This window comes from Lepidochelys kempii, chromosome 2, assembly GCF_965140285.1.
Source record: "Lepidochelys kempii isolate rLepKem1 chromosome 2, rLepKem1.hap1, whole genome shotgun sequence".
Classification (NCBI taxonomy): Eukaryota; Metazoa; Chordata; order Testudines; family Cheloniidae; genus Lepidochelys; species Lepidochelys kempii.
In genome coordinates, this window is record NC_136381.1 from 217,500,559 (window position 1) to 217,527,203 (window position 26,645).

A 26,645-nucleotide genomic window follows, 5' to 3' on the forward strand; every position below is an offset into this window, starting at 1 on the left:
GTGTAGCCATACCCCAGGAGCCTAATTTCTTCAAATATAACTTGTGCACAACATTTCAATTAATTTTAACCATGTAAAATGTTTGAAGTTTCTACATTATTCCATTAACAAGATCATTCAGAACAAGGAAAAGACACAGAAGCTAAATTTCTTAAAGGACATATCTTAAGATTAGTTTTAATACAAACTAATCAATTACTGGTAAATTCTCTGTACAAGTATTCTGTTTTTACAACTGTAAGTTTAGGGGAGGATGCACTTTACTTTTCATACATTACAAAGCAGTAAATCCTTGCTCTAAGTTCAAACTGGAACTCAAACTTAACTGTGAAGCCACAGCCAGCATCTCCATAATAAATTATTTCTAAAAAATAACCTTCGGTATGTATAATAGGGTCACTTACCCAGTCTGGCATTAAGATACCTATGCAACAATTTCTCTTCCCTAGGATCCTTCTGTAACCAGGCTCTTAGTCTGTTCTCTGTCACCTTCTGCCAAGACTTACCTAGGCTCCTTTCCCACCTCCTCTCCATAGCAGGGTTGGTGGAACAATTTGTATAGTGGGGATGCTGAGAGCCACTGAACCAATTTGTAAACCCTATGTATGATGGAAACCACATCAAGCCAGGGGGTGCCCCAGCAGACCTAATTCCAGCACCTGTTCACCATAGGGAATCCCCATTGATTATGGAGGAGCCTCCCCAGCACATAGTTTTCCTCCTAGCACTCCACATTGGATTCCCACAGGAAGCCCTCACTGGTCTTTCTCTAGTTCCTGGAGTGCCTCCCACCACACTGTTGTTCCTGCCAGCTCCCTTTCCACGCACAGCACGGGCTGTAGTTTATCTCTTAGCTAGCCTAGCTGTCAGTCACTTGCTTTATGGACTGTCACTCCCATGATGCGTGGGGTAAACCAGGCACAGATGAAGTTGGGCCCAAATTCTCTCCAACCCTGTGATAGTACATTGACTGGGTAATTGCACGTCTAACTGCCATAGTTGTGCAAACAAACAGGTATTCATCCATTTTTTTTGTATATTTGCAGAGGCCAATTTGAAAATTTAAACCCAAATATTTAATTCTTTTTAAAAAACACATTTTAAAAACATATACAATGCAATATAGAGAGTGTCAGAGCATAACTGATAGATTGAAAAAAACCTGGCTCTTTACCTAAGCAGTACATGTCATTTATAAACTGTTTTTTCTACACTTACAGGCAAAAACACATCTGTATATATATATCTAATCTCGTGGGCCAAAATAAAACAACTCAAGTAAAAAAATGAAAGTTTGTTTTGAAAATTCCTTTCATTTTGAGTCCCTCTGACTATTAGAAAACTTTTAATTTGAGCTACAATGAACTCTTTGCCAGAGTTTCAAACTCTGCCAAACGCTCTGTTCCAGACTTTCTTTAAAACAAAATCTCATCTCACTGGACTCTGTTCACCTGGTAGGTTAATGTTGGGCTTATGACCTCCTAGATTCAAGAGATAAAACTTCCTTCTGTGATCATTATCTTCTGTGGTAGGCTTAGTGTGTCTGTATAAGAACAAATTCTTTGTAGGCCATCACAGTTCACTCTATCAGGAAGTCATCTGAGGTAAAAGGTGATCCCAGATCCTGCTGGAGAAGACCAGACTGAGACTTCTCCAAAGGTCATACAAAGCTCAGAATTTCAGGTCCATGATCTTCATGTGAGTTTTTTCCAAGTGCTGGTTTTAACATCACTGCACTAACTCTTTAGCAGCAAGGTGGTTTTCCATTTTTATTATAATTTATTTAAATAATTAATTAATTAAATAATTCCATTTATTTATTATATTCTCTCTGGAGAAAGAGAATAATATACCTATGTCCTCAAGGTGTTCCTTCTCAGATGTCTTTCAGTAGAACACCATATTTAGAGAGGGGACCTTTTAACATGAGTGCTTAGTCTGGTAAACTCAGAACCATTACCTTTATTATTATTGCTATTATTATTTATTATTTGCATTGCCATAGCACCTAGGAGCCCTAGTCATAGTCCAGGGCCTCTTGTGTTAGGTGCTGTACAACACAGAACAGAAAGTTGATCCCTGCCCCAAAGAGCTTAGGCTACTCTCATGCTCCAGTTTCTTTTGCTCTAGTGCAGGGGTTCTCTAACTTCATTGCACTGCAGTCCCCTTTTGAAAACAAAAATAACTACATGACCCCAGAAGGGGGGGACCAAAGCCTGAGCCTGCCTGAGCCCTGCCATCTCAGGTGGGAGGGGGGGAGCAAAGCCAAAGCCCCAGGTGGGAGGCCAGTAACCTGAGTCCTGACACCCAGGGCTGAAGCCCTCGGGCTTCAGCTTCAGCCCTGGGCAGTGGGGCTCATGCTTGGGCTTCAGCCCAGGACAGTGAGCCTTGGGCTTCAGCCCTGGATGGTGGGGCTCGGGCTTCGGACCCAGACCCCAGCAAGTTTAATGCCAGCCCTGGTGACCCCATTAAAACGGGGTCGTGACCCGCTTTGGGGTCCCAACCCACAGTTTGAGAACTGCTGCTCTCGTGTGATTGGGAAGATTTGGAGTCTCATGCTTTAGTGGATTAGAACCATCTCCATAACTTCCAGATTTGTTCTCATGGCAATGCCCATGACTAATATCTTTGTTAAGCTATGAATCGCACTGCAACTACACTGGTTTGTGTGTGTGATTTTTTATTTATTTATTTATTTATTTTTTACTAATTTTCCCAGAAAAATTCCATTCTGTGGTGAGATGTGACAGGTGGTGTTTCACAAATTATTTAAAAATACTGTCTGTCTGCTTTTATCCATTTTAATTTTTGTGTTGCTATTTTTATTATTTGTATGACATTAGAATCTAAAGATCCCAAATGAGATTGGAGCCCATTGTTCTAGGTACTGTGCAAACATATAATGAGAGATAATCACTGCTCTACCAAGCTCACAACATAAATAAACAAGGTAGGCAAAGTGGTGGAAGAAAAAACAGGCACAAAGAGGTGAAGTGTCTTGCACAAGATCACACAGCAGATCTGTTGTATTAATTTAGATGGAATATATGGGCTAAAGGTGTTAACATAACCCAGTCACTGTCTAACACTAAACAGTGTTAAAGAAGGTTTGGCGTTTGGCTTACAGAGACCTCCGTCTGCTTATTACCATGCCAAATGCATTCCTTCTAACCTTTTATTAAAGATACAAAACCAAAGGAAAAATAGTTAAAGAACTTGAAATGTACAGTATTAAATAAGACTTTATTCTTAACTATATACTTTGTTCCCCTTCCCTTTACCTGGAGAGAGTTTTTAGAATGGAAACCCCGCTGGTTGGACAGTCTTAGCTGGTTGCAAATGTGGTAATAATTGTCCTTTTGAGGAAAAGAGAAGAAGTTTGGTTGAGATGGGCTGGAGTTGTTGATCTTGTTAACAATCCCATTTCTGAAGATGACAAAACAAGACAAACAGACTCAAAAGGGGGAGAGGAAAGAACTGTAAAGATAGAAAATGTAGCTTCTGTCTCTTATGTTGACTCTCACTTATAACCTCACTGTTGAAAAAAGCATGGGCACAGTACATGGTCATATCAGCCACTCCGAGATCTGGCAAACTTGTACCAGTATCAGGCTGTGTAGAGCACTGCTTTTAGCGGCCTTCTTGGTCACAGACTTATGGCAGTGGTGCAGAATATGCAGTCTTGCCCAGCTAAGCCAGACTCTTGTAACACAGAAGGAAAAAGGAGAGAGAGGGGAAAGAGACAAAATACGGTAGGGAAGGAAAAGGACACATGGGGGTGAGGGGAGGGACAAAGTCTTGCATCTCAGGTGGTGGTTGGAGTTTATCTGGAGCCAGTGAAGTTGGAGATTTCCTCTGGCTTCCTCTCTCTGGCCTGGTCTTGTCAGGCATTACTCAGGATTAAGGTGAAGAAGGTGGGGCTAGTGAAGCTCTTTCCAGTAGCCAGTTTTTCTCTCAAAGTCTCTTTCTTTAAGGAACCCAAAAGGGACTGATGGGTCGAATAGCTCATCTACTCCTTATTTTGTCCAGTCAGGCCTAGTTTCAGCCACACCAGTTTTGGTTCACTGATTTCTGGTTCCCCACTTCTCTTGTTTACCAAGCATGATGTTAACATGATGTTAACACAGTCCCTGAGTTATATCAGTAGGCCTTTCTGTCTTGCTTTTGCACCTTTTCCCATCAGTATTTGTTATTCTAGGTTATTACAATAACTTATTAACTTACACTCACTTTTTGCGGTTGAAGTCACAATTAGGGTAAATTGGTACACTCAGTTATCACAATAGGTCAATGGCAGAGCTGACCTTCAAAATTCTTAAAAAAAAATCTTCAAAATTCTTTCTTCATTCAACTAGCATGTCCTCTGTTTGATAGCCAGTTTTAGCCTGAACCAACCCCTTGCATATGGGTCCCTATATCACTCAAACATTTGCACATCACAGGAATTACGTCATCTGCTTTTGATGAGCAGATGTAGAACACAGGGGTTTTTCTTCATATGTGTGGTATGGCAGCCCACAGCATCTCACAATCTGCCCTCACAGCCTTACATGTATATTAAGCAGTAGGACTGACAAGAGTGAAACCTGTGTGGACCCACAGGTGAGAAAAGCAATTTATGCCCAGTAGAATCATTAGTTAGATAAAGTACAGCAGGGCTTAAAATGTATGTATAGGCTTCTCTATGGCGCTCATCACCGTAATATAAGAGTGTCTCTTAACAGTAATGAATTTGTCCTAACAAGACTGCTGTGAGGTAGGGAAGCACTATTACCCCCATTTTAAAGATGGGGAACCGAGGGACAGAGTGATTAAGTGACTTGCCCAATATTTGTGTATATTGTATATTTGCATTCAACTATGAAAAAACACCACACACATTTCCCATGTGGAGATGAATTCCCCATTTACTAAAAGCTGGTGTAGTAAAATAGTTAAAAGCATATGAACCTTGCATTAAACACCAGAGCAGCTTGGTACTGTATTAACTATTTTAAACTGCTTTTTTTTCGTGCTAAAGATGAATCACTGTGGAACGCAAGCCCCTGTCTGGTTATCTCTGATGGAGTCAGAATCCATGCCTCTACCTGGTGAGATCAAACAATTAACAGCTTGTGCAACGTGGCAGTTTTTCTTCAGCACTACAAAAGACTGCTGCCTTTTCCGAATCCCTGTCAGTGTGAGGAACTGTGGAGAATTCTTTGTTTATTTGCTACAGCCCACCCAAGGATGTATGGGGTATTGTGCAGAAGGTGAGGAAGCACATCCTATCATTCTACAAAATCTGTGTGTGTTAGTAAATATCTCTTACTCATTTTTTTGATATAGCATTCATTATTTTAATGTGTTGTTCCTTGCTTGATTTGGTGTCATATTGAGTGAAAACATACATTTAGAATTTTTCCCGTAGCCTTTACTTGTAATATTGATAGTGTAGATCAATAATTTATTGAGATACCATGGTGAGATAAAACTATATGTATGAATATATTTTGTTGAGTTATTGGGTATTTAAAAATACAAGAAATTCAACTTTGCATATATCAGTTATTAGAGGTTTGATCCACTAGTAAAATACCTTTTTTGTCTTGCTATAATTAAACTTTTCTTTCTGAAGAGTATGCACATTTTATTAAAAAAAAATTAAAGTTGGAAACACCAACAAATAACAAATGTATTTGTATAAATGGGGTGTAAAAGAACTGGAAAAATATCTTTGTAGAGTACCTGTAAAGACCACCTGGTGTTCCCAAGGGAATTGCAACTAGTCCCAAATGATCAAGTGTCTGCTAGGATCCTTATTCTGCAATTAGATTTTCTAGCACAGATCCCTATGCCAGTAAGCGCCCCATCACATGGGCTAGAGGGTTCTGATCAGGGCCGGCTCCAGGCACCAGCTTTCCAAGCAGGTGCTTGGGGCGGCATTCAGAATGGGATGGCGGTCCATGTCCCGCAGCGGCAATTTGGCGGCAGCGGCAATTCGGCGGCAACTGCTTGGGGTGGCAAAATTGATAGAGCCGCCCCTGGTCCTGATTCAGGAAAGCACTTAAGCATGTGCTTAAATTGGGACCTATATTTGTACTATCAATTTTATACAGTCTTTTTGCAAATTTAAAGGCGGGGTTAAGGCCACTTTGAAAATTTGGTCTTTAATGTCATCTTCACAAAAACTCTGAATTAAGTGATTTTGGATAACTAGGGAAAAATCTCACCAATCAAACTCTTAGAATTTAGGAATTTGTGCTAATGTACTGCATTAGTAGCAAATCAGAGTAGTCTACTCTATCATGTATGGAAATGTACAGATATTTTACCTTATAGCAGTGGTTCTCAACCTGTTAATTGTGAGCCGCAGATTGAGAACCACACCCCTCCACCCTAAAGACCACCACAGTCCCCTATGCCCAGAGCCCCTGTTCAGAGCAGGGCCAGGAGTAGAGCCCTTGGTACAGGCCAGGCAGCCGGACCCCAAATCCTGCTGTGTGGGGCTGGGCAGGAGCCAGAACTGGACCCCGCTCTGCAAGGCTGGGTAGCAGCCGGGATCCCCAGCACCGAGCCAGGAGCGGAGTGCCCAGCGGGGCCGGCAGCCAGCACACGAGAAGCGGGGCCAGGAGCAGAGCCCCACCTAAAACCTGGGGCAAACCCCTAGTTCCCAGAGCCCGCACACACACAAACCTACCCACAGACCCACTCTCTAGCCCTCTGCCCCACTGCGGCACTCACCAGCCCCCTGCTGGCAGGAGCGCTGGTGCAGGCTGCAAGACGCCAGCCCCGCCCCCTGCCAGACCAGAGTGGCAAATTTTGAAATTTTTTTTGCACATAGCTGGGCTGCAGCTGTCTGTTAATTGAGCCGCATGAGGGTCGCAGGCTGAGAACCGCTGCCTTATATATTATTTTAATTAATACAGATCTGGTAATGCACTAAATCACATTATTTTATAAACAACTTGTGATGCGGTATTCACACCACACTAGCCTAGGAAGGGTTAATGAGGCTGAGAAGGGGCCAGTTAAATGTATAGGTCACAACTGAGGGAAATTAGATGGCCTAAGTAACCCTGGACTGCTGATGAAGCCAAGCAGAAAAGGAACAGATGAGCCTAGTATAAAGCCAAGAAGATGGCAGCAGAAAAGGGCTGCAGTGGGGGAGTCTACAGCTATTCTCTGGACATAGGTGAGGGAAGGAAGGAAACCTAGGGGGAGAATAGGAACCCTGGGTATCCAGGCCATGAAGGAAGGGTTACCCAGAAGTGTGATGAAGCAGAAGCTTGAGAGAGGCAGAGTAGGAAAAGGCATTAGCGAAATGGCAGCAAGGTGAGATCTTGCAGATATTGGCTGCTGATTTGCAGGTCCCTAAGCTGGAACCAGGAGTAGAGGACAGGTCTGGGTTCCCCTGACAGCCACTGAGGGCAGCGGATTTGGAGACTGCCTGGGATGGTTTGTCCTTTGGGACTTTGATACCCTGGATAGGGGAAAACACATAGTGACTTTGTTGGAGGGGCAAGCTATGAGGAGGGAGCACCCGAGTCAGAGAGAGGGAGAGTGGTGCTGCTGGCAAACAACGGAAGGTGAGGTTGGATCTGGAAGAAGCTAATTTCCAAGCCGTCAGGAGAAGGCACCCTAGTAGAGAGTGTACCTCATGACATGACGTAATAGATTAGAAAAGTTCCATTTACATCTGATGACTCTGTTAACAGAAAAGTTTCTTCTACTAAAAAAAGGAGAGAGAGGGTGTGAGACACCAGTTAGAGATCTAGTCAATGGATTTCATGGGCCTCAAACTCCCACTATTAATCTGATATAGGAGAGTAACAGCAGTACCTGGCAAAGGGTAGCTGCGTGGGTGCTCTGAGCCTGAAGCACGTTTTGAAGCCAAGAACTTCTTTCTGCAGCTTTACTGGGGCTATGTCAACACTAGCACTTTTGTCATATAAATTATGCTGCACAGAGGTGTGAAAAAACACCCTGAGTGATGTAAGTTACACCGACAGAAGAGCCAGTGTGGACAGTGCTATGTCAGCGGAAGAGCGTTTCCCGCTGACATAGAGCTACTGCTGCTTGTTGGGGGTGGTTTAATTACATTGATGGGAGAGCTCTCTCCCATCACTATAGAGTGGCTAAATGGGAGATCTTACAGCGGTGCAGCTGCATCGGTACGCTTGTGCCACTGTGCTCTCTTGTGTAGACATGGACTGAATTTTGTCATATTTTCATAAGAACGGCCATACTGGGTCAGACCAAAGGTCCATCTAGCCCAGTATCCTGTTTTCTGACAGTGGCCAATGCCAGGTGCCCCAGAGGGAATGAACAGAACAGGTAATCATCAAGTGATCCATCCCCTGTCACTCATTCCCAGCTTCTGGCAAACAGAGGCTAGGGACACCATTCTTGCCCATCCTGGCTAATAGCCATTGGTGGACCTATCCTCCATGAATTTATCTAGTTCTTTTTTGATCCCTGTTATGGTCTTGGCCTTCACAACATCCTCTGGCAAGGAATTCCACAGGTTGACTGTGGATTCTGTGAAGAAATACTTCCTTTATTTGTTTTAAACCTGCTGCCTATTAATTTCATTTGGTGACTCCTAGTTCTTGTGTTATGAAAAGTAGTAAACAACACTTCCTTATCCACTTTCTCTACACCAGTCATGATTTTATAGACCTCAATCATATATCACCTTAGCTGTCTCTTTTCCAAGCTGAAAAGTCCCACTCTTATTAATCTCTCCTCATACCCCTATTCATTTTTGTTGCCCTTTTCTGAACCTTTTCCAATTCCAATATATCTTTTTTGAGGTGGGCGACCATATCTGCACACAGTATTCAAGATGTGGGCGTACCATGGATTTATATAGAGGCAACATGATATTTTCTGTCCTATTATCTATCCCTTTCTTAATTATTCCCAGCATTCTGTTTGCTTTTTTGACTGTTGCTGCACATTGCATGGATGTTTTCAGAGATCTGTCCACAGTGACTCCAAGAGCTCTTTCTTGAGTGGTAACAGCTAATTTAGACCCCATCATTTATATGTATAGTTGGGATTATGTTTTCCAATGTGCATTACTTTGCATTTATCAACACTGAATTTCATCTGCCATTTTGTTGCCCAGTCACCCAGTTTTGAGAGATCCTTTTATAACTATTCACAGTCTGCCTGGGACTTAACTATCTTGAGTAGTTTTGTATCATCTGCAAATTTTACCACCTCACTGTTTACCCCTTTTTCCAGATCATTTATGAATAAGTTGAATAGGACTGGAGCCAGTACAGACCTCTGGGGGACACCATTATTTACCTCTCTCCATTCTGAAAACTGACCATTTATTCCTACCTTTTGTTTCCTATCTTTTAACCAGTTACCAGTCCATGAGAGGACCTTCCCTTTTATTCCATGACTACTTACTTTGCTTAATAGCCTCCCTGAAAATCTAATATACTATATCCACTGGATCCCCCTTGTCCCTGTGCTTGTTGACCCCCCTCAAAGAATTGTAGTAGATTGGTGAGGCATGATTTTCCTTTGCAAAAGCCATGTTGGCTATTCTCCAACAAATTATGTTCATCTGTGTGTCTGACAATTTTGTTCTTTACTGTAGTTTCAACCAGTTTGCCCGGTACTGAAGTCAGGCTTACTGGCCTGTGGTTATCCTCCAGTCATTTGGTACAGAAGCTGATTTAAGCTGAGTTAGTAGTCCTGCAAGTTCACATTTGAGTTCCTTCAGAACATCTGGTCCTGGTGACTTATTACTATTTAGTTTATCAATTTGTTCCAAAACCTCCTCTAATGACACCTCAATCTGGGACAGTTCCTCAGATTTGTCACCTAAAAAGAATGGCTCAGGTTTGGGAATCTCCCTCACATCCTCAACCGTGAAGACCGATGCAAAGAATTCATTTGGTTTCTCCGCAATGGCCTTATTGTCCTTGAGTGCTCCTTTAGCAGCTCAATCGTCTAGTGGCCCCACTGGTTGTTTAGCAGGCTTCCTGCTTCTGATGTACTTAAAAAACATTTGCTATTACTTTTTGAATCTTTGGCTAGCTGTTCTTCACATTCTTTTTTGGCCTTCCTAATTATATTTTTACATTTCATTTGCCAGAGTTTATGCTCCTTTCTATTTTCCTCACTAGGATTTTACTTCCACTTTTTAAAGGATGCCTTTTTGCCTCTCACTGCTTCTTTTACTTTGTTTTTTAGCCATGGTGGCTCTTTTTTGGTTCTTTTACTATGTTTTTTAAGATGGGGTATACATTTAATTTGAACCTCTATTATGGTGTCTTTAAAAAGCTTCCATGCAGATTTCAGGGATTTCACTTTTGGCGTTGTACCTTTTAATTCCTGTTTAACTAACCTCCTAATTTTTGTGTAGTCCCCTTTCTGAAATTAAATGCTACAGTGTTGGGCCGCTGTGGTGTTTTCCCCACCACAGGGATGTTAAATATAATTATATTATGGTCACTATTACCAAGCGGTCCAGCTCTTGGACCTGATCCTGTGCTCCACTTAGGACTAAATCAAGAATTGCCTCTCCTTTTGTGCGTTCCAGGACTAGCTGCTCCAAGAAGCAGTCATTTAAGATATCAAGAAACTTTATCTCTGCATCCCTTCCTGAGGTGATATGTACCCAGTCAATATGGGGATAGTTGAAATCCCCCATTATTATTGAGTTTTTTATTTTAATAGCCTCTCTAATCTCCCTGAGCATTTTGCAATCACTATCACTATTCTGGTCAGGTGGTCGGTAATATATCCTTAGTGCTATATTCTTATTATAGAAGCATGAAATTACTATCCATAAAGATTTTATGGTACTGTTGGGTTCATTTAAGATTTTTACTTCATTTCATTCTACACTTTCTTTCACATGTAGTGCCACACCCCCACCAGCACAACCTGTTCTGTCCTTCCAATATATTTTGTACCCTAGTATTACTGTGTCCCATTGATTATACTTATTCCATCAAGTTTCTGTGATGCGTACTATATCAATGTCCTCATTTAATACTAGGCACTCTAGTTCATCCATTTTATTATTTAGACTTCTAGCATTGGTATATAAGCACTTTAAAAACTTGTCACTTTTTAGCTGTTTCCCATTACATGATGTAATTGAATGAGACTTTTTTTCATTTGACTGTTTCTTATTAGAGCCTACATGTATTTTATCATCTTCTATACTCTCTTCCTTACTAGGACATAGACAATCTCCATTGTCCCGTAAGGGATGTCTCTGTCCGAACTACATGCTCCTCCATACCTGTCGGCTTTCCTCCAGCCCTTAGTTTAAAAACTGCTCTTCGACCTTTTTAATTTTAAGTGCCAACAATCTGGTTCCATTTTGGTTTAGATGGAGCCCATCCTTCCTGTATAGGCTCCCCCTTTCCCAAAAGTTTCCCCAGTTCCTAATAAATCTAAACTTCTCCTCCCTACACCATCATCTCATCCACGCATTGAGACCCTGCAGTTCTGCCTGTCTAACTGGCCCTGTGCGTGGAACTGGAAGCATTTCAGAGAATGCTACCATGGAGGTCCTGGACTTCAATCTCTTACCTAGCAGCCTAACTTTGGCCTCCAGGAGCTCTCTCCTATCCCTCCCCCCTATGTCACTGATACCTATATTTACTATGACCACCGGCTCCTCCCCAGCACTACACATAAGTCTATCTAGATGTCTCGAGAGATCCGCAACCTTCACACCAGGTAGGCAAGTCACCATGCGGTTCTCCTGGTCATCGCAAACCCAGCTATCTATGTTTCTAATGATCGAATCACCCATTACTAATACCTGCCTCTTCCTAATAACTGAAATCATACAAGCAAAGTCCTTTTTACTTTTGTGCTTTTCTTGCTGCCTTGTCTGCTGTTTCCTCGTTAGCATTTAACAGCTGCAAAATGCCAGTTTTCAAAAAGCGATTGCCAGATGAGATGAGAAACAAATACAAACTTTGTATCATTGGATTATGGAATAGCATAATCTGCTCCCCATTCTTGCTAACTCATGAGTGTTTCAGTGTGGTTGGATCTCAGTTTTTCTCTTTTACCTTATGAGTGTCTAGCTGCTTCTTAAAATGTTTCCAAATGTCCAAGTATTTTCATGTTTAATCAAGGCACCACTGCTGTTGTACTCATTAAGAGTCAGGAGAGATTTTCTTGCTGCATATTGCACAAATTGCATAATGGCAATTGCACAAATGCTATATCTCTTAGGCCACTGTAGGAGAGATCATTTTTCAAAATTAATTTACATGGAATTCAGCTAAGTCATAGGTCTGAATTAATCCATAAAGCATTTAGGCTCTTATTCAGAAAAGTATCCCTATTCAGGGCGTGCTTTAGCTCCTGGTTAATCACTAGCCAAAATCCAGGGGAACATGCTGAAAAACAGTCTCTGTATTAGCCAGTGTGGGAGGGCAGTGTCGGTGCTCCATGCCCTGCCCCTTGACACAACCTATTTATTTGATATATCCATCTTAGGGTTTTGTACGGACTCCCATCACTGTCCTATGTGATCCTGATAGTGAGGATTGATCTATTTGCAGATACCAGAGTTAGCCTTTAATTAGTGTTTTAATTATATTTATCATTACTTAACATGCAGCAATATTTTAAGAAAGCTGGTATATAATTAATCTATTTATAGATATACTACTTAAGGAACTTCTTTATTGTTGTTTCAGAAGCAAAACCACAAAGATGTGAACCTGGGGAAGTGAAAACTCAAGGTGTCTGTAATAGTAAGTATTTTGTCTTGACTTTCAAGATTTTCTTTATACCCAGGACCTAATAATTTCAAGATTTTGTTATATTTTTTACATTTATTGTTGGTAAATGAAGTGTCTTGTCCTTTTTCCTAGAAGAAATTAAAACAGCATCGTTAGTAATCAGGTAAGAAACAGCTTGTATCTCAGGGTACGCCTGCACTGCAAAATAAAACAACTATGGAGGTGAGCCTCAGAGCCCAGGTCAACTGTCTTGGGCTCACAGAGCTCTCGCTACAGGTCTAAAAATAGCAGTGTAGGTGTTCCCACTTGGGTTGGAGCCCAGGGTCTGAGACATTCTGAAAGGAACTTTAAAATATTAAACTTATTTTTCAGGTTTAATAGTTTTATAATAAAAATTGAACTTTTAGTGCTTTTTCAGGCACTTATACCAAATACACATCTCAATGTCTATCCATGAAAGGAATACTGTCAACATATTTAGGGTTTTCCATTGCTTTGCGGAGGTGGAGGGGGTTCCAGTATAGATGTACCCTCAGTAAATATTTCTGTTTAGTCATAATCTATTATATTTATGTTTTTATTAATCTGGAGTTGCACATGTGCATCTGGCAATGTTTTCAGTGGAAATCCTTGGGGCCCTAAGATCTCTCCATATGATCTGTTGCAGGGCCTTAGATTGTAATTGCTGTGTAAAATGTGATTCACATTATGACTCCATACACAAGTACTAAATAAGTAATAATCATGGTTAATAATGTTGATTTACAAGTTACTTTGATTTGCAGATTCCTTTCGTACCTAAATGCTGGCTCTCAACAGCACCACTTTCTTGCAAACTCTGCTGCCTACAACTGTCCCACTACACTTAGACCATTCCTAGTTTTGTTTACAGGCTAAGTAGTTGTTCCTCTCAGCCAGTCGAATTGCTGTGCTTGTTACTTTTGGCTCTCTGGCAAGATTTTGTTGTTGCCTTTTATTTCACTCCATTTTACCTTCCTCCCCTCCCCTCTCTTGAAGAAGCTGTGGTAGTTTTGCTATCCAAATGTTCTTATAAAGAATATATCAAGTCTTCTTTAATTCTTTCACCCTTCCCTCCAGTCTATGAATAATCAATATCTGAAAAAGGACTTTTCTTATTTTAATAACGAGCAAAAAGAATTTTTTTTTCTCATTGTGATTCTCACCAGATTTCTTTATTTCACTGACTTTGTAAAATGTAATTTGCAAAAGAAGTCTATATATGGAAAGAGTAAACATTCTTACTTTTATAACTGATATTTAAAACTTTCTCAATGTGAGTTCAGTCAACATAAACTAATATTGATTCTCCTCAGAATGAAATTCACAAATTATGTTTTTGTTCTGTTTTTATTTGTACATTTTATGTTTTGTGGTAGGTAGACTGTTTCCTTCATCATCTCCATCCCCACCACCACCACCTCCTACTTCACTGGAAGTTGTGGCAGAGTTGGTTGAAGCCAGTGTTTACTTACGGTGTACTTTTGATGTTCCTCTTGCAAATAGTTCAGTGGGATTTATTGTAACTTGGTCCAGGCTGGCTTCTGAAGACTTCAAAGAAGAACTGAGACGAGAGACAACAGTTCAGGCATTCTCACTGTTAGAACTGGATGGCATAAACCTCAGACTCGGAGACAGGGTACGTTTAATAGAATCTTTTTGTATATTTGTAACTATATTATTGTCCTCAGTAGCCATTTTATCTACCAACCTATCATTTCATATATGCTCAGCAGATAGCAACAGTAAATATTAAAGGCAGGGTACCAACGTCTTTCTGTACAGATTTTCTTGGCAGCAGTCCTGTGCCTCCAGTTGTTGTTTATAATCAGTGATGCCAATCTGAGTGCAGAAACCTCATGGGTACATGAGTAGTGATTATGGCCATCATGGTCTTGGGGCTATCAGTCTATGTACAGTGTGCATTGTGCCCCTGTTAGCTTGAACTTGCATCTTTGCTACCTTCTACTGTGAGTTTGTAAAATCCTGTAAATAAAGTGAGTTTGGGATGGATCGGTATGGAGGTAAGAGCCTATAATGTCTAGCTGCTGCAGCAAGTGGTGCTCGTGATTCAGCACGAGGCACTTCTCCTCCTGAATTAGTAACAAACCACGGGTCTGATATAGTGGTCAGGCCAGTGTGTTGTTGGAGGATCTGTCTTTTTGGTTAGATGTAAAGTGAAACACTTGACGACTCATGAACATTAAGGGCTTGGTCCTGCATCATTAAAACCAATTAAAGTTACGCTGTTACTTCAGTGGGAGCAGGATAAAGCCCGCAGAACCCCCAGTACTTTTTATAAGAACAGAGGGGTTAACAACAAGATGCTTTCTATCCATCAATGTTAAAATTAGGGTTAATGCTCTCTCCTCACCCGCCCCCATAGGTGCTGGAACTAGGGGTGCTGGGGGTGCTGCTGGCTTGAAGTGGTTTCCATCATACACAAGGTATACAATTTGGTTCAATGGCTTTCAGCATCCCCACTATATAAATTGTTCCAGCACCCCCCTCCAAAAAATAAAAGATGTAAAAACATTTCCCTACCATTTTACCTGGGCTGTTCGGTAGTGACTTTGCATTAGTAGCCAATCAGAAGGCCAGTTGCTTAGTAGTCATGGTAAATTACCAATCCTACATAGGCCACATGGCCATTTAAAATACTGTTGTTCTGTTACTCCTGTTTTACCTTTGTTTGCAGATCTTCTGTAGCAGTTCTACTTTTTTCTTGGAAAAACCAGATATACAAAGCCCACCTGTTGAGAGCAGTGAATTTTTTGCGGGCATTAAGGTATTTTGGAAGGGAAACAATATTCTACTCTCTTGCAACAAAAGCTTTTCTAATTATTGTTGTTCATTACAGTTGTAGCAATATTGCAAATATTCTAAAAGATTATTTGCCTATTAAAAACTCTGGCATCAGTAGATGATGAAAGAACTCAATTTCAAATGCTGTTATTTCTTTTGTGCTTTTTTATTCTAATCACACTTGCTAAAGATGCTAAATGAAGAGAAGGTGGGACCAAGTAAGCAACAAGAAAATGTATGACCCCGGACACTCCGAATGGATTGATAGTGAACTAATAAGGAACAAACTTCAACTGTGCGGAGCTCAAGTTCCATGGGAGGTGGGGGAGGCAAAGTTGCCTCCTAAGCTACTTTTATGCCTCTGCAGTCACTGATGCCAGCTAGAATGGCCCCCTAGGGACTGTTCCACTGGCTAGGAATCAAGGCCACAATTCTGCACAGACTTATATACATGTGTAACTTTATGCACTGTGAATGAGATTACTCACAGTGTATAAAGTTAAGCACGTGCATAAATCTCGGCAGGATCAGGACCCATGTTCTACTAAGTTCTGCAGTATGCTTTGTGAAATGTGAACATATTTTCTTTTCCACACAATTTTTGCATGCACAATTGGATCCTGTATTGATAGCTCAATTTAAGCGTTCTTTGTAAATTAGCCCTAACCATATTCTCTTACGTGTACTATACAAGCAGAGGTGAAAGTAAGCCAGTATGGTCCGGTACGGTGTACCGGCAAGAGCCAGTACGCCGTGCCAGACCAGACCGACTTCCCCCGGCTGGCGCTTTAAAGGGCCCCGGGCTCCCCACAGCAGGAGGAGCCCCGGGCCTTTTAAAGCACGGCCAGAGCACTGCCGCCGCTACCCTGGGGCTCCAGCAGCGGGGCTCGGAGCTTTAAAGGGCCCTTTAAAGGGGGGCGCTTTAAAGGGCCCAGGGGCTCCGGCCGCTGCGGGGAGCCCTGGGCCCTTTAAAGCCCCTTCTCCCCGCCACCCCACCCCAAGCCCCACTGCCGGAGGCCCAGGGTAGCAGTGGCAGGGCTCCAGCTGCGCTTTAAAGGGCCTGGGGCTCAAACCGCTGCGGGGAGCCCCGGGCCCTTTAAAGCGCCCCCTGGGCTCTCCGCAGCAGCCGCAGCCCCCGGGCCCTTTTTTAAAGCGCCCCCCAAGCCTCACTGCTGGAGCCCCAGGGTAGCAGCGGCAGGGCACCGGCGGTGATTTAAAGAGCCAGGGGCTCCGGCCGCTGTGGGGAGCCCCGGGCCCTTTAAAGCACCCTCCCGAAGCCCCAGGGCTCCCGCAGTGGCCGGAGCCCCCGGGCCCTTTAAAGCACCACCCGAGCCCCGCAGCTGGAGCCCTGGGGTAGCAGCGGCAGGGCTCTCGCGGTGATTTAAAGGACCCGGAGTTCCGCTGCGGAAGTGGTGGCCAGAGTCTGGGGCCCTTTAAATCACCCCGGGGCTCCCAGCTGCCTCTGCAGCTGGTAGCTCCAGGGGTGATTTAAAGGGCGGGGGTATTTAAAGGCCCCGCCTCTTCCGGTTGAGGCCCCGCTCCCCCGCTCAGGACTCCGGAGTACTGGTAAGTCCTTTAAATTACTTTCACCCCTGTATACAAGGATCTATATTGCTAGTTTACAGAGACAGGTTCTAAGAGAAATATTATGTTTTGTTTTCTTCAGTATTTTGCTTTCACTAGGAGACGACTTTATAGACAGCATATTTGTTTTATACAGCTGTAAAAATTGTATTTTAACTTTTCAAAAGTTATACAGAAAATGCAATTTTGTGTTACTACTGTAGTTCACAGAGTAAGATAATCTCAAGTAAATATTTGCATTCTTAGTGTGCTTTTTTATATGCCAGCTGCATCCTGAGTCACTCAATATATCAGAAGATGGGAAAGAATACAGACTGACAATAGAAAGTAGAATTCCTATTTCTTGTCCCAAATTTAGCCAACTTGAAAATGACTGCAAAATCTCATTAAAATTAAATACTATTGATCAAGGTAAGTATTGTCCTAATTTTTATTATGTTTACCACTTTGAATATGTACTTCTAAACCTTCTCTTTAGATTTCAGATGTTTTTGGTGTGGTTATAAATTATGGGATATGTTATATAGTATATATTAGCACAAAAAAGTCAAAGGTCAAATCTGCTGCCATTCAAGGTCTTGGGAAGCAAAAGCCTGATCCAACACCCACTGCAATTAATAGAAGGCTTTCAGTTGACTCCTACAGGCAGTCCATCGGCCCCCCTGCCATTAACTTCAATGGGAACAGGACTGGACCCTGCGTTTGCACATTGCTAATTTTATCACATCAGCCAGTGCAAGCAAAGGAAATTCAGAATAAAAGATTCTCCCCATGACTCATTGCATTGCTCTTGCTTATTATAGCACTTAGTCCTGCAGTCTTTACTCTTAGCCATTATTATACTTTTTCTGCAGTTGAGCAGAACTCCTGTTGACTTCCATGAAAGTTTTGCTTGGGGAAAGACTGTAGGACTGGACCTGTGGTTTTGTGTATATGGTTATAGATGTAGAATCCAAGACCAATAACTTATCTGTGAATGGAGATCCAGATAGCTTTAGCATTACCAAAATATCAGGAAAGTAGAAGGCCTTACTGTTTCATTGTTTACTTACACAGTACCAGCAAAATCTTTATTGGTTTCTCAAGCAAACACTAAAGGGACAAAATACCTTCTGATTTGATTTTTCCTCTAAATGAGTCACTAATGATTGGTTTTCATTAAAACAGATAAAGAGCAGCTAGGTTTAAACTTGGCTCTTTCTTCCTGTGATGTGGATCTTCTTCAGAAACCCTGCATTAATGGAACCTGTAGCCAGGTTATTGTTCATTTCACTGCTGTGACAGATTTTGCTCAGGATGGAGACAGAGTTACCAAGATTATGGTGGAACCTATATTAAGTGACAATTTCCTGTGGAACCGCTACATCCCAGAAGGCATACAGGTTGAAAACCATCACATTAAAATCTTTTAAAAAAGAAAGGGCCAGCACCTCAGCTGGTATAAAATATTGAACCTCCACTGGCTTCAGTCAGGCTGTGTTGAATCACACTGTAATTTCTAATGGAGAAGTTTTCCATTTTCATTTGAATGGAACTATTTGTCTTTTGAATTAAAAAATATTAATATTTTAAAGCTAACTTGACCACTGAGAATAGTAAAAAATAAAATTTGGAAAGAGATTTGAAAATGGATTGATTATAAAGCAAACTGGTGTTTTAAGATCAGTAACTAATATGTGATATTAGTATTAGTACATAGATTATGTAATTTATTGCCTGACTTGATAACAGTTACTTACTGTGAATCTCTTTGTTTTGAAGATTACAGTAAAGGATCTTCCCTCTGCCTACTGCTACTCATTTACTGACCCACATATAATTACATTTGATGGCAGGTAATCATTGGATTGCTACTTTTAATTATAAGTGATTTCATGAACTTATATTAGCAACACTGTTAAATTGCTTATTGTACATTTCCCCCGTCTCCTCCACACATTCATCCCCAAAACAATAGGGATAAACATGTTTCAGCTTGTACGGACTTCATAGTAATGCTTCTATTATTTGTATTTCTAAAGGCAAGATGCTTTTCTTTGCTGCATGGCAATAGAGTGAGGCAAATTGTATTGTTCCTGTGAAGTGTGGCTGGGGAGCATGCCAGCGGAGGAATGGTGGCTACCTGTAGGTGCTCTTGCTCACTCTCTATATATGTGTACGATAAAACACACACATTTCAGGAGGATTGGCTGAATGGGAGGGGTTGAGACAGTGAACAGCCACTCCATCAGCACAGTCTCCTAGCAACTACCTATAATTTACTTAGCAAAGTGCTGTATGGGTTAATGCTATTTGAGCCAGTCATATGCCTAGCTGCCTTTCACACATCACCACAAAGCCTTTTCACACAGGGACAGAGCAGCTTCCGTGCCCTCAATGAGTGCAAGTTCTGTTGTACTTTTCCCTCTTCTATGGCATTTCTAATGCATGGGGAGGGTCAAGGCAGAAGAGAATCCATGCAGGACAAACTATGCACTGCCTGAGCACCACAGGAAAAATGTTCCCATTGGTTCTTGTCAGGGTAACAGGGCTGACCAGAAGGGAACATGTGGTCCCCAAACAAGGATGCTCATCCACATATAGTATAGAGCCACAGAGTGAACCCCGTGTAGGATGGGAGAAATGCATCTTCTCTTACCAGGATTGGGTCAGCTACTGGATGGCCCTACAATGTATATTGGGGCTAGAGATTCCTTCCCTGAGTCCAATTGTGTTGCAGCATAGTCTCACATGAGCAAAAATTTTATTAGCATGTTCTTCACAGAGGACCTTATGTTACTAGCAGTAAAAAACAAACAAAACAATGAGCTTGATTCTGTCATTCCTACTTCAGTGAGAGTTAGCTTCACAGGACACTTCTCTTCAGTGGGCAATTTAACCATGGAGATACTGCAGGATTGGGCTTGTTTGTGATTTATAATGGTATTCTCTTGCTGAAAGCATGCTGCCAAAAAGAGAGAGGCTGATGATTTGGAATAAACAATGCAACCTCTTTATTTACAAGCTGGAAACAAGAAGTACACAGCAATTGTCTTTAGTGAATCACTAGCTAATGCCTTGCAAACCCAGTAGGATGGCCATCCCAACCACATATGCACTATGTCTACTAGGTCACTGTGCATATAGCAAAAATTAAACACTATTTATGTTGTAGTTAAATTTCAGACACTATATATGTCCTGACATACTGTTAGCTTCCAAACAATCTTCCATTTGTTTAATTTAATACCGGTAAATTGAATGCTTATCCTTGTAGGAACAGAAAATTCCCTCCTGAGAAAAAAGCCACGACTTGTGTTTAAGCTAAACCATTTTTTGTGTCTCCAAGAATATGCACATTGCTGTTCTGTTGCTGTTGAGTTTGAACTGACCCTTACCCAAATCTGTGATCCTCTAAACCATTTTTGTACGTGGTATTTACACACTTCAGTAACACTCCCCACCTGACACTTTAGGCTCCTCCTGTTTAAATCATTTAACCCTTTAGAGACACGTAATGGCCTCTCTCATATCAAAAGGTTGAAAGTGCTTCTCTTGACACTGCCAATCTTTGATGTAAAACCCTCTTGTCCTCCTGGCTATCTTTCCATACATACATTCACTCCCCACTTCTACACCACCTGCCCATCCTTCCACCCTCCCGGATGTTGTTCTGCACCTCCCACTGCAGCTCCAGCGAAGTCTACTTTTAATATACTCTGATCTCTCTTATTTTAAATTTTTGATTTACAGCTCTCTTCATGTAACAAGTCATTATGCTGATTTCTAGAACAAAAAATGGTTTTTTAAATTTATTTTTAACTTTAATGTTTGGCTTACTTAGAGCATGGAGATCACTTTGTAAGGAAAACAGTAGACAGTGCAAATAAAATATTAGAAATTTGTATCTTAGAGGCAAAGTTTTTGACAAAGCATGTTGCAGCTTTTTATTATACTTGAAGATGAAGATGATGTCACATGCTTTTCTTTTGCTCCCAGGTTGTACGATAATTTTAAAACTGGAACATTTGTGCTCTATAAGAGTACATCTCGGGATTTTGAAGTTCATGTGCGCCAGTGGGACTGTGGCAGCCTTCACTTCCCAGCATCATGTAACTGTGGCTTTGTTGCCAAAGAAGGAAGTGATATAATTGCATTTGACATGTGCAGCGGTCAACTACATGAGTCACAGCCACATTTATCTGTAAAGAGTAGAGACATAATGGGAAGCAATATCAGGATCACTGAATCCTATCTAGGAAGAAAAGTCACGGTAAATATTATTTGCTGTGGTGTTATTCATTTTGGAAGGTATTTCTGCCAATTCATACTGCCAAAGCTTGTGTTATCTTCTATAGTGAAACAGTACAATAAAGCCTATCTTACAACTCTAATCCCATTGAATCAAAAGGATAAAATATCCTCCCAGAACACATGGATGAGTCCCACCGCTGCTCTTGAAAATTACATACACATGTCAAGAGGAGATTATCCTTTGAAGCCTGAATTACAAAGAAAATGTTTAGGCCTCAGTGCTTTATAATTTTAGATATTCCAGCTGCATGACAATTTTAGTAAATTAAGAACCAAGAGCAACATTTTAAATGTGGGTGGCAAAATCCGCATTTAGACACTGAAATAAAAGTGGCCAGATTTTCATTTATCTCGTATACTTCATCTGAAGAGCCCAAATATGAATCAATTAATCAATACACCTCTATAAGGTAGAAAAGTATCATTATCCCCATTCTAGGGAAACTGAGACACAGAGAGGTTAACCAGTTTGACCAAATTTACTCAGTGAGTCAAGGGCAGAACTGGGAGTGAAAACCAGGAGTTGTAAAGTCCCATCTCCTTGCTTCAGCTACTAATCCCGTGCCAGTCATCTCTTGTACTATTAATTACCATGCAAGAGTAACACTTTTTGCTCTTCTGTGTATGTACAAGCATCCTTATTTTTCCTTTTGCCTAGACCTCACTGTTTCTGATTACAGAAGAAATAAACCAGTTTAATGAAGAATGATTATGTTCTTTACCTGCTTGCTGCAATTTAATTATCAACTTTTTTTCTAATAAAGCATTTTCCACATTAAACTGACAGAAATATTGCTTAGCATTGAAGAAAACTAATTATGGGTAAAGCATTGTCACTTTATCTACTGAAAGACTGTCCCTATTCAAATCCAGTATCTGGAAATTGAAGCTAGACCAGTTCAGACTGGAAATAAGACAAAACTTTTGAACAGTGTGGATAATTAACCCTGGGAGAAATTTACCAAGGCTTGTGGTGGATTGTCCATCACTGGCAATTTTTAAATCAGGATTGGATGCTTTTTAAATGATATGCTCTAGTTCAAGCAGGAATTAATTCAGGGAAGTCCTATGGCCTGTGTTATGCAGGAAGTCAGAATAGATGATCACCATGGTCCCTTCTGGCCATATTAATCTATGAAAATATGTTATTACATCTATCCAGAAGATTTTGCTCTTAAAACACATAATTCCTTTTCAAATAGATTGCAGGGATGTTTGAACTAAAATAATAAAACTCTGAGATTCTCTTGAGTTATTCTGGAGCATTTAGGTCCAGCTTCTCATGTGTAGAAGGTGACTTTGCACCATACTACCATCAGATTCTGGTCTTAAAGCCAGCACAGCCAGCTAGAAGGTTGAGCGTGACCCCAGTGTTAGGTGATCCTCTGGTGGCACCTGTATGTCCCCTCTCCCTGGTACCAGCATACATGGAGTGACTTGATCTTCTCTATGCTTAGCTGATCTCTGGCTCCTTGTGTTTTTGGAGCAGTTGGTCCTCCATTTTATCCCTGCTAACAACCATGAAGTCCTACAGGACTACAATGTATAATATATCTGACAGTCATGAAGGTTATGTGGCCATGAAATTACCACACTGGCTTGTAGGGTTTGACTGTGAGATGCAATATAAAAATAGTTCTGGAAAAGTTAGTCAGATGAGGAGTTTAACTGCTATATACCTGGCACTTCCCTATTTGTTTCCCCTGTTGTCTGATATTTTATACCTAATAATTAGTTGTTTCTATTTGTTGTGGTAATATCAATCCCTTTTTAGATCTCATTTTCTTCTGGAGCTTTCATTCGTGCTGATGTGAGTGAATGGGGAATGAGTCTGACACTCCGGGCACCCAGTTCAGATTATAAGAACACTTTAGGACTTTGCGGCTCATTTGATGGAGATGCAGAGAATGACTACCACACTGTGAATGGGATCAAAATCCCAAAGAATTCTAATGCTCATCTTACTTTTATTAATGAGTGGAGGTAAGAAAAACCATTTACTTCAATCAAATATCAATCCCCTGCAGAAATTTCTTAATTTTCAATTCAGCTTTTCCCCTACATACTCTGAAAACTTGTCTTATTACAAAATCTTCCCAGCGTTATTGGTTGATATTTAATCACGGCAAGAAACTATAGAAATTTAATTATTTTATGGCACTAATTATTGATGTGACAAATTAATGCTTGAGGATTAATTGCCATTTAGGGGCATGGCTACACTTGCAGATGTAGAGCACTTTGAGTTAAACCCACTTTCAGAGAGCACAATAGGGAAAGTGCTACAGTCTGTCCATACTGACAGCTGCAAGTGCACTGGCGTGTCCACATTTGCGGCACTTGCAGCAGTATTGGGAGCGGTGCATTATGGGCAGCTATCCCACAGAGCACCTCTTCCCATTCTGGCGCTGTGGCTTGTGGGAAGGGGGTTGGAGGGCCGGGGCATTCTGGGTCCTGTCCCAACGCCCCGTGATGCATCAGTTTGCATCCCAGCAATCCCTGTGCTTCCATCCACATTTGGCGTCATCTTTCAACTTTTTTGTCCTGCGCGCTCTGTCTGAAGCTGCCGAGAAGTATGCTGACGAATCTCGCCAGCACGTCACGTTTGGTTATGATCCAAAGTGACATTGAGGACTCCGACGATAATATCAACTCGAGTAACGCATATGACACGAGTTTGCTTGTGGCATTCACGGACATGCTCACCACCGTGGAACGCCACTTTTGGGCTCGGGAAACAAGTACTGAGTGGTCACATCGTCATACAAGTCTGGGATGACGAGCAGTGGCTGCAGAACTTTTGGATGAGAAAAGCCACTTCCATGGGACTGTGTGAGGAGCTCGCCCGCACCCTGCAGCGCAAGGACACAAGATTGAGAGTTGCCCTGATGGTGGAGAAGCGAGTGGCTATGCAATCTGGAAGCTGGCAACTCCAGACAGCAACTGATCGGTTGCTAAGCAGTTTGGATTGGGAAAGTCAACCGTTGGAATCGTGTTGATGTGAGTTTGCAGGGCCGTTAATCGCATCCTGCTCAGAAGAACCATGACTCTGGGTAACGTGCATGACATTGTGGATGGCTTTGCAGAAATGGGTTTCCCTAACTGCTATGGGGCAATAGATGGCACGCATATTCCAATTCTGGCACCAGCCCACCTACCTTCTGAGTACATTAATCTGAAGGGGTATTTCTCTATGGTTCTCCAGGTGCTTGTGGATCACTGTGGGCATTTCATTGACATTAACGCAGGCCATTTCATTGACATTAATGCAGGCTGGTCTGGAAAGGTGCATGACGCATTCATCTTTCAGAAAACTGGCCTGTTCAGGAAGCTGCAAGCTGGGACTTTTTTCCCAGACCAGAAGATCACATAGGGGAAGTCAAAATGCCCGTTGTGATCCTTGGAGACCCACCGTACCCTTTAATGCCATGGCTCATGAAACCCTACACAGGGAGCCTTGACAGCAGCAAGGAGTGGTTCAACAACAGGTTGAGCCAGTGTAGAATGACTGTGGAGTGTGCTTTTGGCCGTTTAAAGAGCCGCTGGCGCTCTCTGTATGGGAAACTGGACCTGGCCGATGACAGCATCCCTGCATTTATATCCGCATGCTGTACCCTCCATAACATTTATGAAGGGAAGGGTGAACAAGTCACTCAGGCATGGAACTCAGAGGTTCAACACCTGAAGGCTGAATTTGAACAGCCAGAAAGCAGGGCTATTAGACAGGCCCAGCGCGGGGCTGCAAGGGTTAGGGATGTCTTGACGGAGCAATTTGAGGCTGAAAGCCACCAGTAATATCTGGTGACCTGCACGGGAGTGAAGTGCAATGGTTCCAATATTAGTAGGAATCTGTGTTTGCTACACTGATTTGCAATGCCTGTTTCTTTCCTGGGCTAAGATATCTTTTACTTTATGCAACAATAAAGAATGTTTTCAAAGCCAAAAAATCCATTTATTGAAAAGAAAATTGATTTATTGAAAAGAAACACAACTGCTTGGGAAACAGAAAGGGCAATGGGGTGGGTTGGGGAACTGTACAATCACAGATTTGCGTATGTCCTGTTATCATACTCAGCCTTCCTGTCTGGAGTGCTGTGCAATGAGTGCTGCAGTTCAGGATGGGTTTACTGCATGGTGATAGGGGTTGAGTGCAGTGGGTAAGAGTCATAGTTTTCAGGGCTGGGTGGTGAAGCTACAGATGTTGGAGGCAGCTGGTGGCGGTAAGAACCTGGATGTTGGGGAAAGTGGGTTGGAGGTGACATGGGGGGCACAAGGGAAAGAGTTTTGGGACAAGGGCTGCAGGGGTGGGCGGGCACGGTAGTGCTCCACCTGCATGGCTACGAGCGCCTGGATAGAGTCCGCTTGGCGCTCCATTATGCTTATCAGCCGATCCATGCTTTGCTGCCGGAGCACCGCGCTTTTGTGCCGGCGCTCCTCATTCTACTGGCAGATCCTCCTTTCACTGTCCTGCCACTCCTGCACTTTTTGATTTTCATTATTTGAATGCTGCATTACTTCATGCAACATGTCTTCCTTGCTTCTACATGGCCTCTTTCTGATTTTTTGGAGTCTTTTGGCCGGTAATAACACGGACGGCTGAGATCTCAAGGTTGCATCTGTAAAGGCAAAATGCAACACTTAACAGAGGCAGCATTGTTCACACCAGACAGAGCAATGATTCCCCCATACTTAAGGACAAGCACAGTCTACACAATAGCATAATTTGTCCATCCCAAAGCGAGCGCACATAACCCACGGGAGCCCCAAAATGGTGAGTAAGCACAGGGTCAAGTGTGACTGATTGTTTCACGTCTGTACTGTCCTCTGGGTTTCTGTGCCTTGGGGAGAGCCAACAGTAGCAGGTGTAGTAAGGGGAGGCCCTGAAACATAAATTCTTGTATCAGAGGCCCAGTCTGAGGCCTGAAGCCTGAACCAAAGTAAAGCCTGAACCAAAGTACTCCAAGGCAGTGTTAAGCAAAGCTGGGCTGTGAGCCAGAGGCAGGTCCCACTCACAGAAGTTGGCAAGAAAAGGTTGTTAGAAGCATGTGCACACACACACACATAACTGTGTGAGAGGAACTTGTGCCAAGACAGCATCAGAACACTCCACAGATACAACAAGGAACAGGCAGGTGCATCTTAAAGACAGGGTCAAAAGGACAACATGATGGATAGATTCGTTTGAACTAGGGGGCAGTGGAGTGTCCCGCGACTGACTGAGCT

General features: G+C 42.1%; 1 protein-coding gene across 1 annotated transcript in view; it reads left to right on the top strand.

The window, feature by feature from the left end:
- The window catches only part of VWDE (von Willebrand factor D and EGF domains), a 76,532-nt gene that overhangs the window by 19,707 nt on the left and 30,180 nt on the right, over positions 1-26,645 (top strand). Inside the window, exons 4-12 of the mRNA XM_078851336.1 lie at positions 5,021-5,252; positions 12,678-12,734; positions 14,120-14,379; positions 15,439-15,528; positions 17,396-17,540; positions 18,297-18,511; positions 18,891-18,964; positions 21,108-21,381; positions 23,197-23,405. Of these exons, the coding sequence (XP_078707462.1) occupies positions 5,021-5,252; positions 12,678-12,734; positions 14,120-14,379; positions 15,439-15,528; positions 17,396-17,540; positions 18,297-18,511; positions 18,891-18,964; positions 21,108-21,381; positions 23,197-23,405 (1,556 nt within the window). The remainder of the gene's footprint in view (positions 1-5,020; positions 5,253-12,677; positions 12,735-14,119; positions 14,380-15,438; positions 15,529-17,395; positions 17,541-18,296; positions 18,512-18,890; positions 18,965-21,107; positions 21,382-23,196; positions 23,406-26,645) is intronic.